A 17,206-nucleotide genomic window follows, 5' to 3' on the forward strand; every position below is an offset into this window, starting at 1 on the left:
CTTCTTTGCTGCTTTATTGCAACCCGTTTTTCTTCCTGCAAACCGCACTGATTTCAGACGTTTTATTACCGGCAAGCACAGTCGCGGTGCCCCCCCCCCCCGGGCCTATTTCCCCATCGCCTGGCGTCCGACCTCCCTGCCCCAGCTCAGGTGGGCTCCAGACCCGCAAAGCCCAGAGTGGGACGCAGAGCCGTGTTTCCGCTCCCCGCTTGCTCTGGGAAGGCGAATAACTGACCCACGGAGATGACGATGAGAGTGGGGGGTGCAGGTGGGGGGGGGGGGGCGTCCTCCCCGTTTTGGCGAGATATCTGGCAATTTGTTGCCCTGGCATTGACAAACCCCGCATTATCATAATTGTCTACATCTACATGATAGGACAGTAAAATAATAATGTCAGTTTATTTCGAGCCCCCCCCGCCCCCCCCAGGCCAAGTAGCGTCTTTTCATCAGGCCTGTCTGGAAGGATCTGTGCGGGACGCTGGGTAATGGACACCCGACGACAGGGCGAATCTTGCACAGAGGACGAGACGCCCGGCGCTCGCCCATTAGGGTGCCCCCCCCCCCGCGCCGCACGGCCTGACTGACGTGCCTGTCGCCGGCCTAAATCAGCTGAGCGCCCACGCTTAAGATTGCGTATTATGGCTGGAAGTGGCTATTATTCGGCCCGTAACGTTTGTGTTAGAGGGTGCGCGCAGGGGGGGGGCTGACGGCGGGCATGAGCTGTGGACCCCCGCTGAGCATGGTTTGCTCCATGCCCCCCCCCCCCCCCCCCCTCTCGCCAGGCACATGTAGCAGGTCGGGCTGAGATCAGAGGAGACAGAGCCAGCCAGAGCAACCCCCCCCCCCCCACCCAGCTGTTTGATCTGAGGTGGGGAAACTGGCTGCTAGCTAGGACCCGCCCCCCCCACCCATGTGACCCTCAGGCTGCCCTTTGCGGCCCTGGAATGCAGTTGATCTAATCCAAATGCCGCATCGAGGTAACAAAGATGGCGGTTTCAGGGGATGCTAGCTTCCCCCCACCCCCGTTCAGGGCCTGTGCAGCTCACCGGCGTTGGGGGTGTGTGGGGAGGCACATGCCCCCACCCCATCTTCCCTATGCAGCACCAATGACCCGATCCTGAGGGCTCACACTTGCATCTCTCTGCATCCAAAGCGGCTAATTTTGGGAATGACGATATTATACTGTTATATAAACATGCAGTTTTAGAGATGCAGACATAAGCAGAGTTGCTGTTTTATCCCGGTGATGGATGAAGTAGGATTGTTTTAAGGTGCAGAGCTCTGAGTGTGTGCGTGTGTGTGTATGTGTGTGGTCCAGGTATAACTTACCTTGTGGGGACCAAATGTCCCCACAATGTGATGAAGACATCTTTTTTTACCTTTTGGGAAAACTATTTTATAAAAATCTGTGACTGCAATGAAAAAACTAAAAATGCAAAAACTCTTGTATTTTGCTTGGTTATTTATGGTTATGGTTAGGGCTGGGTAGGGGTTGTCATAGTTAGCGTTAGCATTTTTCCCATAGAAATGAATGAGCGGTCCCCATAAAGATATGATTACACGACTCTTCGTGTGTATGTGTGTGTGTGTGTGAGAGAGTCCACTGCAGTGTCACATGGTCCATACGGGTTAGAACAGCACTGGGGGGTCAGAGCATGTGGGCATGCCGCACCAACCACTCCCCCCCCCCCCCCCCCCCCTACTGCCCAGGGTTCGTCAACATGCAGTATTGCGTCTGGACAGGAAGAGGGGTTAACTGACAGTGGAAGCCGGGACGGTGGCACAGGGGGTGTCTTGGTGGCATTTGTCACCCCTATGGCTTTGCGTGTTTAAATGATAGGTGGGGGGGGGTGGATAAGCGGAGCTGCATGGCTCATTCATGGACCATGCAGCTGGCTAAGCCCCGCCCCCCACACCACGGGGGGCCTCAAACACCTCCCCGTCTGGTGTCGGCCTCACAGCACGCCCCGACGGCCACGCCATGCTGCTCTCCTCCACGCCTGTGGACTCTGTTGCTCCGGTAACCAGGCTAGCCCCAAAAGGTCGACCTTTGACCTCCAGGGGCGGGTGTGGGGACAGGAAGTATCTGTTCATAACAAGGGCAGGTGGGTTTGCGCGCCGTGGCGTGTATACTTAGGCAATGAGGTCAGAGAAATGGGTCAAAAGTGGAGTTACTACATGTGTGTGTGTTTGGGTTTCTACTCCAGTCTTTCACCTGGGGATGGGGATCTGTGGTATGAGCTTCGATGAGGGGGCAGCCCGTAAGTGTAGGTGCCCCCCCCCCCCCCCTTTGGTACAGATGACATCGGTTGTCTTTACGATTTCTGCGGGGTTCCTGGCTTAGTTACTGCTCTTCCGCTGGGAGTGCAGATCTCTGCCGGGTGTCGACAGTGGACGTGCGTGTGAGTGTGACTGTATTTGTAGGGGTGTTCATTAAAACTATCCTGTTGAGCAAGCCCAGAAAATATGGAAAGAAGGAGGAGAGAGAAGGAGGGAGGGAGAGGCTGCGGGGGTCTGGCTCTGGCCTCTGCTCAGTATCGCCGCCCCCCTGGTTGTATGGTCTGTGGCCATTCTCTTTCCTCCATTCATAAAAAGCAGCCCTGCTTCCCTATAGTGTTAAACGTGTGTCCAAATGAGAATTTTATCCTTCAGTGTCTCCTGTTTAGTCAGGTTTAATATCCTGTTAGAGAGAAAGACATGAGACTGTTTTTGTTTTATTTAACGCAGTGAAAATGCTCTTCATAATGATATATAATGTCAGTGTTCATCACTGACAGTGATCAGTGTATCAGTATGGATAAAGTCAGAGGCGTCAGTCGATATTATAAGGTCTGCTTTATATTCCTGAGCTTGTCTGCACGCTCGCGATGATTTTCCAGTGAATAGCATGGATAGATGGTGGTGAAAACACGGTAATGATGCAAGCTCAGTGATTCGTCGGGGCCAAACGGCACAGGAATTGCATGCATGTGCTCTCTCTGTGTGGGAGACGCTGCCTTCGAGGGCGTTCATATTGACGCGATTGAGGCTGACGTTGACGGATGCTCCCCTGAAATTCTCTGTCGCCTTTTTGTTAGGGGTTACCAGGCTTTATCATACCCAACTTCATCTCTGATCCCGACCACGGACACATCTCCACGACCACGGGCACATCTCCACGACCACATCTCCACGACCACGGGCACATCTCCACGACCAAAAAAAAATCTGCAAAAATGTGATTGGACTGTTTCGCAGATTTGTTATCATGTCAGGCTGAGCGTGTGGATGGTTGCTGGGGTGTTGCCTTAAAGCTCTGCTGTGAGGAGTGAGGTGCGCGTGTCTCATTATGCTTTAGCCGATCGGTGAATCTACATCCGACACCTTTCCACACTGATGCACAAATGACAGTCAGTCACCAGAAAAGTTATAAATTACATATAAATAAAACAAAGGAAATCAATCACTGATTAATTATGTAAATTCTGTCAATTGAAATTAAAACTGGTTCATCTGTCATGTTAAATGCTAAATGCTTCACACGCAGTCTGTCGTCACTCCACGATTGATCGTTTCAAAGTCGTCCCGTAGATACTGGAGTCCTCGCGGCCTCGAAACCTCCTCACACTCTCGCGTTGCAGGTCACGCTCCCGGAAGACAAGACAATATTGTCAGGGAAATTAATCTTGTATTAATTTGGCTTTTGCAGCTTTTAATTCGTGAATAATCAGGAGTATTGTTCTTGTGAGCGAACAACAATTTGTCTCAGGGGTGTCGGGATTGGGACTCAAACTGAGTGCCCCATGTCAGAGCGAGTGCCCCGATTCATGGCCTGGGTGGGGGCGCCTAACCCACGGGCTCCTGGACCACGCCACATCACCTCTATGTGGGAACCTCAAGTAGAACAGCCCAGTTCATGATTTGAAGGTTTCCTGGTTTAGTTGCTGCTAGTTGAGCCTAGCTGCACTTAATGCCGAGTCGAATGTTTGTAAGACAAAAGTATCTGCTAAATAAAATAAATGTAAATGATATTATCGATGGGGAACAGCCAGCGGATGCCTGGCACATTTACAGGAGGAAATTAGGCAGAGGTATCAGTGCCGCATGCACAGCACAATGTAGAGGGACACGTGGCGCTTTACATCGCCTTCCTCCTGTCCTGTGCTCACCAGCCTGCCCCTGTCCTGTGCTCTGGGAGAGCAGGGTTATTCTAAGGTCAAAGGTCATGTCACACAGTCGAGCGGCTGCCCTGGATGTTATTTTGAGCTGAAGGTTGCCTGAAAGGTTATTTGGAGGTCGGCGAGGAGGGCGAGGGGAGGCTGAAGGGTTGAGTAGATGTTATTTTAGAGGTAATGCATACCCTAGATGTTGATCCGAGGGGGGTGATTGATTCTGTAGGGGTTGTGTTTAGGTGAGGGTTACTCTGAAGGTCAGGGGGTAACAGGGGTTATTTCGCGGTGGGTTTTGCCCCGTGGCAGTGCCTTTGAATTGGGGCAGGGTGGGTGCGGGGGTGGGTGCTTGGAGAATGAATGAGTACTCCAGAGGTCGCTTTGTGTGGCCTGTAACACCATCGTCTGCCCCTGTTCACAGCGCGGACAGCCGCGCTAGCATTTACCCCCAGGTCCGTCATGTGGCCGACGCGTCCGCACTGACTATATCTCCCAGAGTGCATTGCTGGCTTTCTTTGTGACACAACCTGCACCCACACGAATGGGGGACCTCACCAGAACAGCTCCAACCAGGTCTAAATATCATCTCTAGGAATCATGGTAGGGCTATTGGGTGCAGTAGCTGAGACGAGGAGGTGGCCATCCTACTGCCAGCATTTTTGGGCTGTTCTGTACCCCGTATCCTGGCTTCAGGCCTTTCTTCCCCATCTTCTCCCACATTAACGCACATCAGCGGTGATCACTGCTGCTGAGCCCCTTCCTCCTCCTGCTGTCGGCCACCGTGGACGGCCATTTTTCATATGCCGCGTGCATCTCTGTGGCCCCTGGCTGCCAGGCGTGGCCCCCACTGCCATTGTGTGTGTGGGGGGGGGGGGTGGGGTTAGAGTACTCTGCTTGAACGTCTGCTTGTAGGCTGGGAAAGTGGGGCCCATTCATCAGGCCCCCAGGTCGATGCCGTCGCTCTGGGATCGATGGAGCGCCGGGAAGATCGCCATTCCCCCCCCCCCCCCAACTCCTGCACACCCCCCCAACCCCATGGGACCCTCCACCCCTCACACACGCACGTCCTCAGACCAGACCAGTTTGTCTCTGCGTGTCAAATTGCAATAATTAAGCATTATTGATCCCAAATTCAATTAACTTCATTAACACGGGTCACGGTAACGACAAGTTAAAAGGAGGGAGTGATTGCGATTTGGGGGGAGGGGGGACGGGCAATCACCCCCCTTCTCCCCATGTTCACCGAACTTTTGAGGAAGCCCTACGCCCACTCGTGCCCACAGACCCACCCGAAACGCCACGCTACAGCGGATGCGGCCTTCGCGGAGGAACCGCTGACTAATGCGAGATTCATCGCTATATATAGCCCGTTAATTACCCTCCATACCCTGTATGCACAGACATCCCGAAGTCACCGGTGAAAGTACAGAATGGAGGCTGACTTTCCAGGCCCTTTTGCAGAGATGTCAGGGGTAGACGAGAGGTCAAGATGGACGCCAGGCTAAAATCAGCGAAGGGCACGTCACTCACAGCACCAGTGCATGCTGGGATGTGCGTTTGATAATGAGGGCTAGGCCAGGATCCCGCTGCAGTGCTTCCAGCGAGCTCTTGGCGCACACTGGGGCTGGTCTCTCCTCGTGTGTCGGATGGATGGCTGGATCTCTTCCTCACAAATCACGTGTCGGGGCGGGGGGCCAACAGGGCGGGCGGGAGTGTGCGTCACTGGGCCGCCAGCCGGTAAAATCCCCCACTCCCCTGTCAGGACTTTGTTTATAGGAACGTTCTTGAGGAGGCATACGGCACTATAAATACCAGCCGACCCCCCCCCAACATACCGTAGCTGTTCCTCTGGGAAAGACGGCCTTGGTTAGACCCAAACCTCAGTCTCCTACACCGAAGGCAGCGGCCCTAACCACGCTCAAGATAGGCCGAGGCTTCTAGTGTCGCCGTTACCCCCTCCCCATGCCAGGACACCACCACACATCTCAACTGAGACATCTAACGACTGCAGTAATGAAGTGTGCACAAGCACACGCACACGCATGCACACATACAGAGCCTCACGCAAACGCAGCTCCTGACTGCCGTAGCCGAGGCCGAGGCCTGCACTCACGTCGACGACAGCTGCCTGATGCCCCCCCCCCCCCCCCAGTGAGCCTTCTGGGATTGTTACAGGCCGGGCGTCTGCTTGTGTAACACATAGAGATGCTATGCTAGTGCAGCCTTCTCGTCTTATTTAAGGAACTAAATATTTCGAACAACACCAAAAGGGCGTTAAGGATAAAAAACATTATTTATATAAATGTTTAGTCGACGCTTTAACTGTAGTTTTCACACTTTATTCATTTGCTTAATCTAATAAAATAATAACCTGCGGGCGCTTATATTTTAACTTGACAGCTTTAATAGAGTGAAATGTTTGCAGGTACACTGACTGGGATCCAGTTGGGACTCCAGAGTGAACAATTTACATTTCGTTTTGCTGTATGGGGTTCGGCGAGACGTTTGCTTGTTAAAAGGCATTAGCGCGCGTGTGCAGGAGGTTCGTTCGAGAGATGACAGTGTGCTCTGTGTTATAAACAGCTACGTGTGGCGTGCTAGGCCTGCTCCTGTTATGCAGAGCGGTAATTTCCTGGGCGATTTCCTCAGTGCCCGTGCTCACTAAACATCTGGTGTCTAGGAAATGCTGTGTGTGTGTGCGTGCTCACGTGCGCGCGTGTGTATGTGTGTGTGTGTGTGTGTGTGTGTGTGTGTGCACTACACCGTTCTGCACCCAGCCTGAGCTTAAGTAGAATAGGGTTTGGCTATGTTTGCTGTGTGTTTTGTGTTACAGTAACAACCCCTGAAAAAATACATTCATAAAATTTTTGATTTTGTATATCACATGACTGAATTAAAAGCTATAATTAGTCAATTATCAATTGGTACAAGTAAATAAATAAATAGCGAATGAGTCCTTTCTTTTATTTGAATGTGCGGGTGGCCGTTTCCCGGATTTCCGAGGATGTTCCCGACTCAAACATCCTCCCTGCACCCAGGACTGAACACTGGGCTGTTATCACTGCATCCTACTTACTCTCTGACTGCTTCCAGAACCGCTGGTGCAGCCCATGCAAGCACACATGTGTCCGTCGCATGATTTAAAGGCACACCTTTTTATGGCGGAGCGTTGGTATGCTGTAGACTTTTTAATGGTTAATGTTCTGTTTTAGAGGCCCGTGCTCGTGTGCCTCGTGCGAGCCTGTTTACTGTCGCCGTGTCCTCGCCTCCTTCCGCTCACTAACGTGCGACAGCTGCTCTGATTAGCGTAAATTAGCCTTGGCGTAAATTAGACTGCATGTAATGGCAGTTAAAAATGTAGATTTTAATCTTATAAATGGGCAAAAACCTTCGGAAAAAGCCACTTGATTATATATCACATATAACTTTTTTAAAATAATATAAATTAGTCTAAGGTCTAAAAGGAGCAATTATATTGAATTATTTAAAATTAAACAATTTCAGCGATTTATTCTGTAAAAAAAAATATATATATTACTATTATTATTATTATTATTATTAAAAACCAACCTGAAGAGATAAACTCAAGTGATTAACCAAAGAGCACAGTCACAGATTTTGGTCTGATTAGGTCTAGGTACCCAGAATCGCATTTTTACATCCTAATGGTACAATTAGCCTGATAATCTCTGAAACATTGCAGTTTAACAACAAGGCCTTTATGGACCGTGGCGTTATAACAGCATTTAGTGAGAACTGCATTTTGTGTAATAGTCGCCTCGCTGCACGCTGGGGTGTTTAGCTGTACAACAACGGGGACATTAAGGTAGGAAGCCAAACAGCTGAGTCCTACAAAATCAAGGTAAGATGGAGGTGGAGGTAATAAACAATAATGCTGGAAAACAATTTAAGAGATAAACAGAAAACAGACTGGAAAATAATGATCATTGCGCCGAAATGGAATAATCACATGTAATTGGATTTTTACGGCCTGATAATGCAGTGAGGCTCTTTGTCGCCAACTTAGCCTTTAAGTCCAGATTTAAAGTGTTGCTTTTTTCTGGTCACGTATGATCAATAACCACATCATCATTTACCCAGCAACAGCAAATGTGACAGAGGAGTCCGTTTCACGGATAAAATCTTGTGATCAGATTGAATGTATTTTTCGCTTTTGTACCCAAGTATTAAATTAATCGACAAAAGATACGCTGGCGATATCTCCCCAAAAATCGCGCTGAGGTCAGATCCCGTGTGCCCCAGGTGTCGGTGAATCGGGGGGCTGCTTGTTTATTTATTTATTTGAGCAGTTATTTCCTCTGCACCACGTCCCCCTCCCCGTTTCTAATTAACACTGCACCTGCACGCCGCGATCAGCCCCGCTTGCAGTTCACTCCTGTGAGAACCGGTATAAAAAAAAGACAATATTGTTCTCAGCGAGAAGACAGTGACTCCGGTCCCATTCAGGCAGGGCGGTCTGGCGCACGGCCAGAATCTCCATCGAAACACATCCCCCGACGTGACCGCAGATCTGGGGCCCACCCCCGCCCCCCCCCTCACAGTCTTTTTCCCACCGCCTGAGTGTGTTTGCCGGCCCCCGCTACCCAGCCGTCATCGGCGGGCCCCGGCCCAGATAGCAGCAGGGATCGCTCCCGGTCTGTCATTTTGCCCAGAACTGACGCCTGACAAACACACACGCGTGAGGCTTCCCCCAGCGTGTCCCTTCAAGTTCAGGGCAAGGTCAGTCCCCGGGAGTTTGGCTTTTTTTCTCCTGCCCCTCCCCCCGACCCCTTTCTCTCTTCTTCTCGTTAGTTGAGAGAGCAGGCAGAAGCGACACGGGGAGGATAAACGACACCGCGTTTACCCCGTTTAAAACCACGTTTTAATCGCATTCCGGCCTTTGTTAGACCTTTAATGCTGAGGGCGTTTCTTTACGTCTGTCTGTATTTGGCTACTCATTACCGTTCCCTTCCTGATGCCATGTTGGAGATGCACGCACACGTGTGAGAGCCGGCTTTGTGCTCCGCATCTTTCGGGGGATGTCTGGGCCCGGCAAGTCCAACGTCCTTGAATCAGACTTTGTTCCCTTGAACAGCTGCCGTCCTGCCTGATTCGGAGCAGATGGCAGTCCCAGTGCGCGCGTGCAGACATGTGTGCGGTCCTTGTGATCCGTGTGGGCCGTGGTGAAACGTGCACTATCGGGCTTCCTGATCTGATGCCGGGATTCTCTCCCCTGAATCTGGAGAGATGGCCACAGCACACACAAGAGGGTTTCCTCAGCCAAGCTTTCGGCTTTGTCCTCCCCGCGTGTCGGTCTCCCCATTATAAGCTTGTCCCTCACGTGGCGTTTTATCTATCGTCCATAGGAGTCGTCCTTTCCTGCTGCTCATGGTGCCATTACCTGCGAGTGTGTGCTATTCTCACAGCACAGGAATTACCCAGCTAACAAACACTTCTGTGGGAAACAAAAAAAATTAGCTGCTGTCTTCAGTGGAGGGAGGTGGGAGAGTTGGGGGACGATGATGTGTGCAGAGAGAGCACAGGTCCCGTGAAGCATGCCTGGCGATTTGAGCCTGGCCGCCATCAGACTTCCAGAGATTTCTCCCTCCTGCACCTCATCACGACAGCGTGTGGGCACAATTAAATTATGAACAAGCTTCGTGGCTTTGGGTTTTCATTACTCCTCATTACTGCCGTTATTGCTTACCTTGTGCAAAGTTAAAATTTAAGCTTAAAGTGAACAAACGAACCACAGAGGGAATCGGTATGGTTGTCAGACTGGCCTGGTGCCCTCGGTTCGTACATTCAACCCTGCCGGATCTGGCTTTCCTTTCGGTGGGGGGGGGGGGGGCGCTCTCCTCGGGGGTACACAGGAGCCGTAAGGTACTGGGTGACGTTATATGATGCAGGTGCGCCATGGCTTCAGAAAAATTAGTGACCCTTTGTAAAAGAAGCGGCAAACTGCTGAGTAAATATCAGTGTCTTTAAGTGGTTAGAATGCAGCAGTTCCCATAAAAACAGCAGCTTGACTACAGTTAATAAGAACGCCATTTCCTCCACGCTGAGACTTTTTCCCCTGTAAACGCACATGTGTGAGCTTAACACATCCGGAGCCGTTGCTGTTTGATCATCGGATTAAATGACAGAGACGACCCGCAGAGGAAAGTGTGCTGCAACCCCTAAGAGCAGCCGTGGAGTTGCGGGAACGATTTTTACCTTGTCGGGACATTTTTTTGGTCCCCACAAGGATTACCTCAGTTTCATAAAAATCTGAGACTGCAATCAAAGAACTAAAAACACCAAAGTCTGTATTTTGTTTGGTTACTTATGGTTAAAGTTAGGGCTGGATAGGGGTTAAGGTCGTCATAGTCAGGATTAGGGTTATGACCATAGAAATGAAAGGACAGTCCCCACAAAGACACGAATGCATGGACTGTGTACATATGTGTGCTTGCATATGTGTGCTTGCATATGTGTGTGTATATGTGTGCTTGCATATGTGTGCGTGCATATGTGTGTGCATATGTGTATGTTGCAGGTAAGTGTGTGTATGTGTGGATGAGTGTCTGTTTTTCAGGTGTGTGTGTGTACGTGTGTGTGTGTGTGTGTGTGTGTGTGTGTTTGCGGGTGAGAGTGTGTGTTATTCAAGTGTGTGTGTGTGTGTGTGTGTGTATTTTTGTTTGCGGGTGAGTGTGTCTCCCCCTGACCCACTTCATCAAGCACCAATCGCTGCCACATGCGACAGATGACTGATCTTGCCACGACTATTTTCTTCCCTCTTCGCCGACGCTGCGCACACGCCCCCATTTCCCCCCGCAAAGCCGCTTCTTTGCTGAGGGCAGCAAATAAAACATGCCGGCGTGTGTTACGGGGTGTCAGAGCCGAGCCGGAGTGTGTACCAGGGTGTCAGAGCTGAGCTGGAGTGTGTACCAGGGTGTCAGAGGCCGAGCCGGAGTGTGTACCAGGGTGTCAGAGCTGAGCCGGAGTGTGTACCAGGGTGTCAGAGGCCGAGCCGGAGTGTGTACCAGGGTGTCAGAGCTGAGCCGGAGTGTGTACCAGGGTGTCAGAGCCGAGCCGGAGTGTGTACCAGGGTGTCAGAGCTGAGCCGGAGTGTGTACCGGGGTGTCACAGGCCAACCAGGATAGTGTACCGGGGATCTGGAGTGGACCAGGGCTGTTTAACATCCATCTAACTTGCTGCTTCCTCCATAATCAGTGGCTGTCATGGACACAAAAGGGATCCCATGTCGAAAATCAGACCTGGCACTTTTTAAACCTCATCTTATTTTTCCGTGTTAAAAGCATTTAGCCTAACATTGAATCTGATTTTTTTTGTAGTTAGAGTTATGTACAGAACCTCCTCGCTTCTCTGGGAAACAGACCTTTTTTATTATTAAAATATATTGCAGTTCACTCAGACAAGCATGTAATATAACGGGTATTATTGCCAAGGTAACAATAATAACAACAATAATAGTAATGAAATTCCTTCTCAGAATTTTTTTTTATGAATTATTCAATTACCAAATTTAACAGTGGGTAATTCTGCACAGAAACATTTTTTATTTACAATCTTCTTTACAAACCATTAAGGAAAATTAAAGTCAGAAGATGCTCCCGATATTCAGCATGAGGAACCCAGTGCAGAAGGTGGATGGAATAAAGTTTCAATCCCGTAATTGACACAGATGTATTTCATTTGGGGTGATTTGCTGTTTAAAATTTCATGTATGTTTGGTTTATTTACAAAGAATGAGCGTTGGGTCTATAATGAGTGAAAATGCATGCTTAATTTAAATGGTGGATATGTCTGCTCACAAATGCATTAGGGACTGAAGAAGCGTAAGACATATTAATTGACAGACAGGAACTGCCGTCTCGGAGGTTGATAGGAGTAATTTATTACTTTAGAAATGAATGCCACCTCCAGAATGTGCTTCATTAATTTCAAATTTAGTTTTAATTTCAAGCTGTTGCCCCTTGAGAAGAATAAGTTGGCAAATTATGTTTGAAGAGAGATTTTTCCCTATTTCTGCAATAAAATATATAAATGGAAAAACTTTCTATTGTTCACCGGGTGGAATAGATAAAAAGGGACAGTTGTTAAAAGGAGTTACATAAACAGTTAGAATTATTTTTTTACTGTGTGTGTGTGTGTCTGTGTGCGCGCATGTGCGGTATATAGAGCATGCACTGAGTTCGCTGTTGGTAATTTGATCCTTGTCTTCCACAGCATATGTTCCCGATGAGTTGAAGGAGGTGGCCATGCTGGACGAGGACCTCGAGGAGGATGACTCTGCTGTGGAGGAAGAGCCCCCAGTCAAATTCTTGTGCTCGGAGAAAGACTTTCTCCCGAAGGACACTGCGCTATACCAGGACTCTCCAATGGCTGACTTCTCCGGCCACGAGATCGATAGCGAGTCCCACCTGAGCGAGTCGAGCGATCGCATGTCCGACTTTGAGAGTGCCTCCGTCAAGAATGAGGAGGAGGTGGTCAAGGAGCCCCCTATGGCGACTGCATCTGCCGCTGCCACCAGCGAGGGCTCCCCCGCTGGCCCAGACAGTCTGGAGCAGATGAAGGCCATCTACACCAGCTTCCTGACTAATTCCTACTGGTCCTCGCTCAACTTGAATCTCGCCCAGCCACCAGCGGAAAACCAGCAGCGTAGCAGCAGCAGTAGCAGCAGCAGCAGCAGCAGTAGCTGTGGCAGCGGGAGCTACGACTGGCATCAGTCGGCTATGGCCAAAACCCTCCAGCAGGTGTCGCACAACCGTCTCCACCAGGAGCCCAGCCTCTTCAGCACTGTGCAGCTCTACCGGCAGAGCACCAAGCTCTACGGCTCCATCTTCACCGGTGCCAGCAAGTTCCGCTGCAAGGACTGCAGCGCTGCCTACGACACCTTAGTGGAGCTGACGGTGCACATGAATGAGACGGGGCACTACCGTGACGACAACCACGAGACAGACAGCAACGGCACCAAGCGCTGGTCCAAGCCGCGCAAACGCTCCCTCCTGGAGATGGAAGGCAAAGAGGATGCCCAGAAGGTACTCAAGTGTATGTACTGTGGACACTCCTTTGAGTCCTTACAGGACCTGAGTGTCCACATGATCAAGACAAAACACTACCAGAAAGTGCCTCTCAAGGAGCCCGTAACCCCTGTGGCAGCCAAAATTATCTCCTCGTCTCGGAAGAGGGCCCCCATCGACTTGGAACTGCCCAGTTCCCCAGATTCATCAGTGGGGACCCCTAAACCAACCCTGACTGACCCAAACGATGCCCTGCAGAAGGTCTCCAACCCCTATAGCACACCTAACAATAGGTACGGACACCAGAATGGTGCCAGCTACACCTGGCAGTTTGAGTCGCGGAAGTCACAGATTCTGAAATGCATGGAGTGTGGCAGTTCCCACAATACCCTGCAGGAGCTGACAGCCCACATGATGGTCACGGGTCACTTCATCAAAGTTACCAACTCTGCTATTAAGAAAGGGAAGTCCAGTATGGAGACCCCTGTCACACCCACGCTGAGTACCCCAACCGAGGAGAAAGTTCAGTCTGTGCCATTGGCTGCCACCGCCTTTTCCCCAACACCCACAGCCCCACCCTCCAGTACCTCCCCCAAGCTCTGCGTCGAGATAAAAAAAGAGGAGAAGGAGGTGGAGTGCTCAAAGGAGATAAGTAGCAGTAAAGACAAGAAGTTTGCAGATGAGGAAGAGGAAAAATTCAACATTGCCTCCAAGTACCACTACCTGACTGAGGAAGACTTAGAGGAGAGTCCAAAAGGGGGACTTGACATTCTGAAGTCACTGGAGAACACAGTGACATCTGCCATCAACAAAGCTCAGAATGGCACCCCAAGCTGGGGAGGTTACCCAAGCATACATGCTGCATACCAGCTGCCCAACATCATGAAGCTCTCCCTGGGCACCTCAGGGAAAAGCTCCCCATTGAAATACATGTTTACAGCTGGAGAGATTCTATCACCAACCAAAAGCCAGCCTCTGGTTTCTCCCCCTATTAGCCAGACATCTCCATTGCCAAAAAACAACTTCCATGCCATGGAGGAACTAGTGAAGAAGGTCACCGAGAAAGTGGCTAAGGTGGAGGAGAAGATGAAGGACTCTGAGAAGAAGGCCTCCCCGCTGAGACGGACTTCACCCTCTCCCTGTAGCAGTGAAGCGGGAGAATCGGTGGCCAGCAATTCTCCCAAAGACCCAAGGGCAAAAACCCCAGAGAACAGCAACAGCGGGAAGGAGGCTACCAGTGGTGGCCTCACCAAAAGCCCGCTGGAGAACGGGGCCGACTCCTTGAGGGTTTCTGCCTCTACTCTTTGTAGCAGCACTGCCATCATCACCGACCACCCTCCTGAGCAGCCCTTTGTCAACCCCTTAAGTGCGCTTCAGTCGGTCATGAACGTCCATCTTGGCAAGGCGGCGAAACCGGCACTGCCAGCCCTGGACCCTATGAGCATGCTCTTCAAAATGAGCAACAGCCTGGCAGAGAAGGCTGCAGTGGCCACACCTCCCGCACAGACCAAAAAAAACGAGCACCTGGACCGCTATTTTTACCACATCAATAATGATCAACCCATCGATCTGACCAAAGGCAAGAGTGACAAAAGCTCCACTTTGGGCTCTGGGCTTCTATCGCCCATGTCAACGTCGGCATCAGCCTCTCCCTCGTCTACCATGACAACAGCCAAGACGTCCACCGTAGTGTCGTTCATGTCGAACTCACCTCTGCGTGAGAACGCCCTGTCGGACATCTCTGACATGCTGAGGAACCTGACAGAAAGCCACACATCGAAGTCCTCCACACCAACCAGCCTGTCCGAGCGGTCGGACGTGGAAGGCGCGACTCCGGAGGAGCCAGAGGAGGTGAACCCAGCCCAAAAGCGCAAGGGCCGGCAGTCTAACTGGAATCCCCAGCACCTGCTGATTCTGCAAGCCCAGTTTGCAGCCAGCCTACGGCAGACATCTGACGGAAAATATGTCATGTCAGACCTCAGTCCCCAGGAGCGGATGCATATCTCTCGCTTCACGGGCCTCTCCATGACCACCATCAGCCACTGGTTGGCCAATGTCAAGTACCAGCTGAGGAGGACGGGCGGGACCAAGTTTTTGAAGAATCTGGACTCGGGCCACCCAGTGTTCTTCTGTAACGACTGCGCCTCTCAGATCCGGACTCCATCTACATACATCAGCCACCTGGAGTCGCACCTGGGCTTCCGGCTGAGAGACCTGGCCAAACTATCTGGCGAGCCGTTTGGCAGCCAGGTCGCGCACCATGCTCCGGGCTCAGCCGAGAAACTGTTCTCCACCCCTTCCCCTTCATCCTCACCCGACGAGGAAGGTAACGGCACCTCGTACCAGTGCAAGCTCTGCAACCGGACTTTTGCGAGCAAGCATGCCGTCAAGCTCCACCTCAGTAAGACCCATGGGAAGTCGCCGGAGGACCACCTCCTGTACGTGTGCGAGCTGGAGAAGCAGTAGCACTGCGAAATGCGCCTCACTGCTCTCTCTCATGCTCTAGTCTTTTTAACCTAAATTTTTAAAAAGAAGAAATAAGAAGTATTAAGAGGTGATAAACTGCACAATGATGCCATTAAGCTACTGTTTAGTTACGGCACACGGACATGAATTATCCGGCCCAAAAACATTTCTTCTTCTCCTTCTTTTTTTTTTAAGATTTATTTTTTAACTGTACAGTGTTTAATATAGAGGTGCTGCATAATCCACTGTTGTTACTGGTAAATATGAAGGTTTAAAAGAAAACCATTTAAAATGAAGTGCTACGTGTTTGGAATTTGTATAAATTGGATTTAGTTTTGTCGCATCCCCAGGATGGGCTGAGCTGCATGTATTAATGGACGATTTAGTTAAACGTTGAAATACCTAAAGCTGGTGCACTTTCTTTATCCCATTTTTTTTTTTTGTTAATGTGACCTAAGCGTGCTCCCGTCAGCGTCTAAACATTTAACCCTCTGAGTACGGCTATGTTCTTCTGCGTCGAGTTTCGAGGAAAACGTTCCAGATACAGATTGGCCACGCAATTGCGTATTCGAATAAAAAGGAGATATTATTCAACGGTAAATCATTGTACAGGAATCTGTTGCTATGGCATACAACTCAAAAGTGCAGTTTTTGTTTGCCATTAAATCAGGGGCCTTTAATAAATTCAGGTCTGTGTAAAATTGTATATATAAATATATAAATATATATATATATACCAGTCCCTGTCTAAATTATGCATCATTTTATATTTTTAATTTAAGATGACTATGTACTGGTGCACAATATATGAAGACATTAATTAAATTGTTTTGCACAATAGTTTTATAAATATGCTATTTAATCAAAATATATTAAAAAAAAGATATTTAAACAAAAAAACATTAAAAATATTTCCACCTCGTGCTCAAAGGGTTAACCCTCTAGTACACAAATGTACTGTATTTCTTGAAGGCAACAGAAAAGGCAGGTTTGTAAAGACGATGTTACTTTATGAAGTTCTGAGGCATTCCGCCATGTATTCACACACACTGTTGGTCAAAAAAAAAAAGCCTTTTTTTGTTCTAATTGCTCTTCCGTGGATTCTGCATCTTTAAACGATACGAGTAGTGACCGCTGGTCGCCAGCCCACTGATTGACGGATCCTCTACATATTCGGCGGCGAATTTGCAGAAGTAACTGACAGCTGACAGCATTTGTAATTATATACTGGCATGTAAACGGCGCAGACACTGTTATGAGCTCTGCACCCTGTTTTTATTTCGTTGTTGACATCGGAGCACCCATGATATGTCTTCATATAACCCTTTTTTTGTACTGCAGCATTAAAAATGTTTTTCTCCTTTTTTTTGCAAAACAATATGTCTGGCTCACGGTTGTGTCGGGCAGCGGGTATGGAGCCGTCCTCGTTGAGGGGTGGGGTTGGGGGGATGCCTTTGCTCATGGGAGTTTTACTTATACAAAAGTGTTCGGAGGGCAGAACGAAAAATGATTGGTTCAGACAGATAACCAGTCAGATCTTGGTCAGATGTCAGACTAACCAATCTG

General features: G+C 49.7%; 1 protein-coding gene across 2 annotated transcripts in view; it reads left to right on the forward strand.

Moving 5' to 3' along the window:
* LOC111846986 (teashirt homolog 3) overlaps positions 1-17,003 on the forward strand; it is a 38,512-nt gene extending 21,509 nt beyond the window's left edge. For both annotated transcript variants that reach the window (XM_023817768.2, XM_023817778.2), the window contains one exon: positions 12,381-17,003. In XM_023817768.2, the coding sequence (XP_023673536.1) occupies positions 12,381-15,640 (3,260 nt within the window). In that variant the 3' untranslated portion in view covers positions 15,641-17,003. The remainder of the gene's footprint in view (positions 1-12,380) is intronic.
* Positions 17,004-17,206: the final 203 nt, after the last annotated feature.

The sequence above is a fragment of the Paramormyrops kingsleyae genome, chromosome 11 (genome assembly GCF_048594095.1).
Source record: "Paramormyrops kingsleyae isolate MSU_618 chromosome 11, PKINGS_0.4, whole genome shotgun sequence".
Classification (NCBI taxonomy): Eukaryota; Metazoa; Chordata; class Actinopteri; order Osteoglossiformes; family Mormyridae; genus Paramormyrops; species Paramormyrops kingsleyae.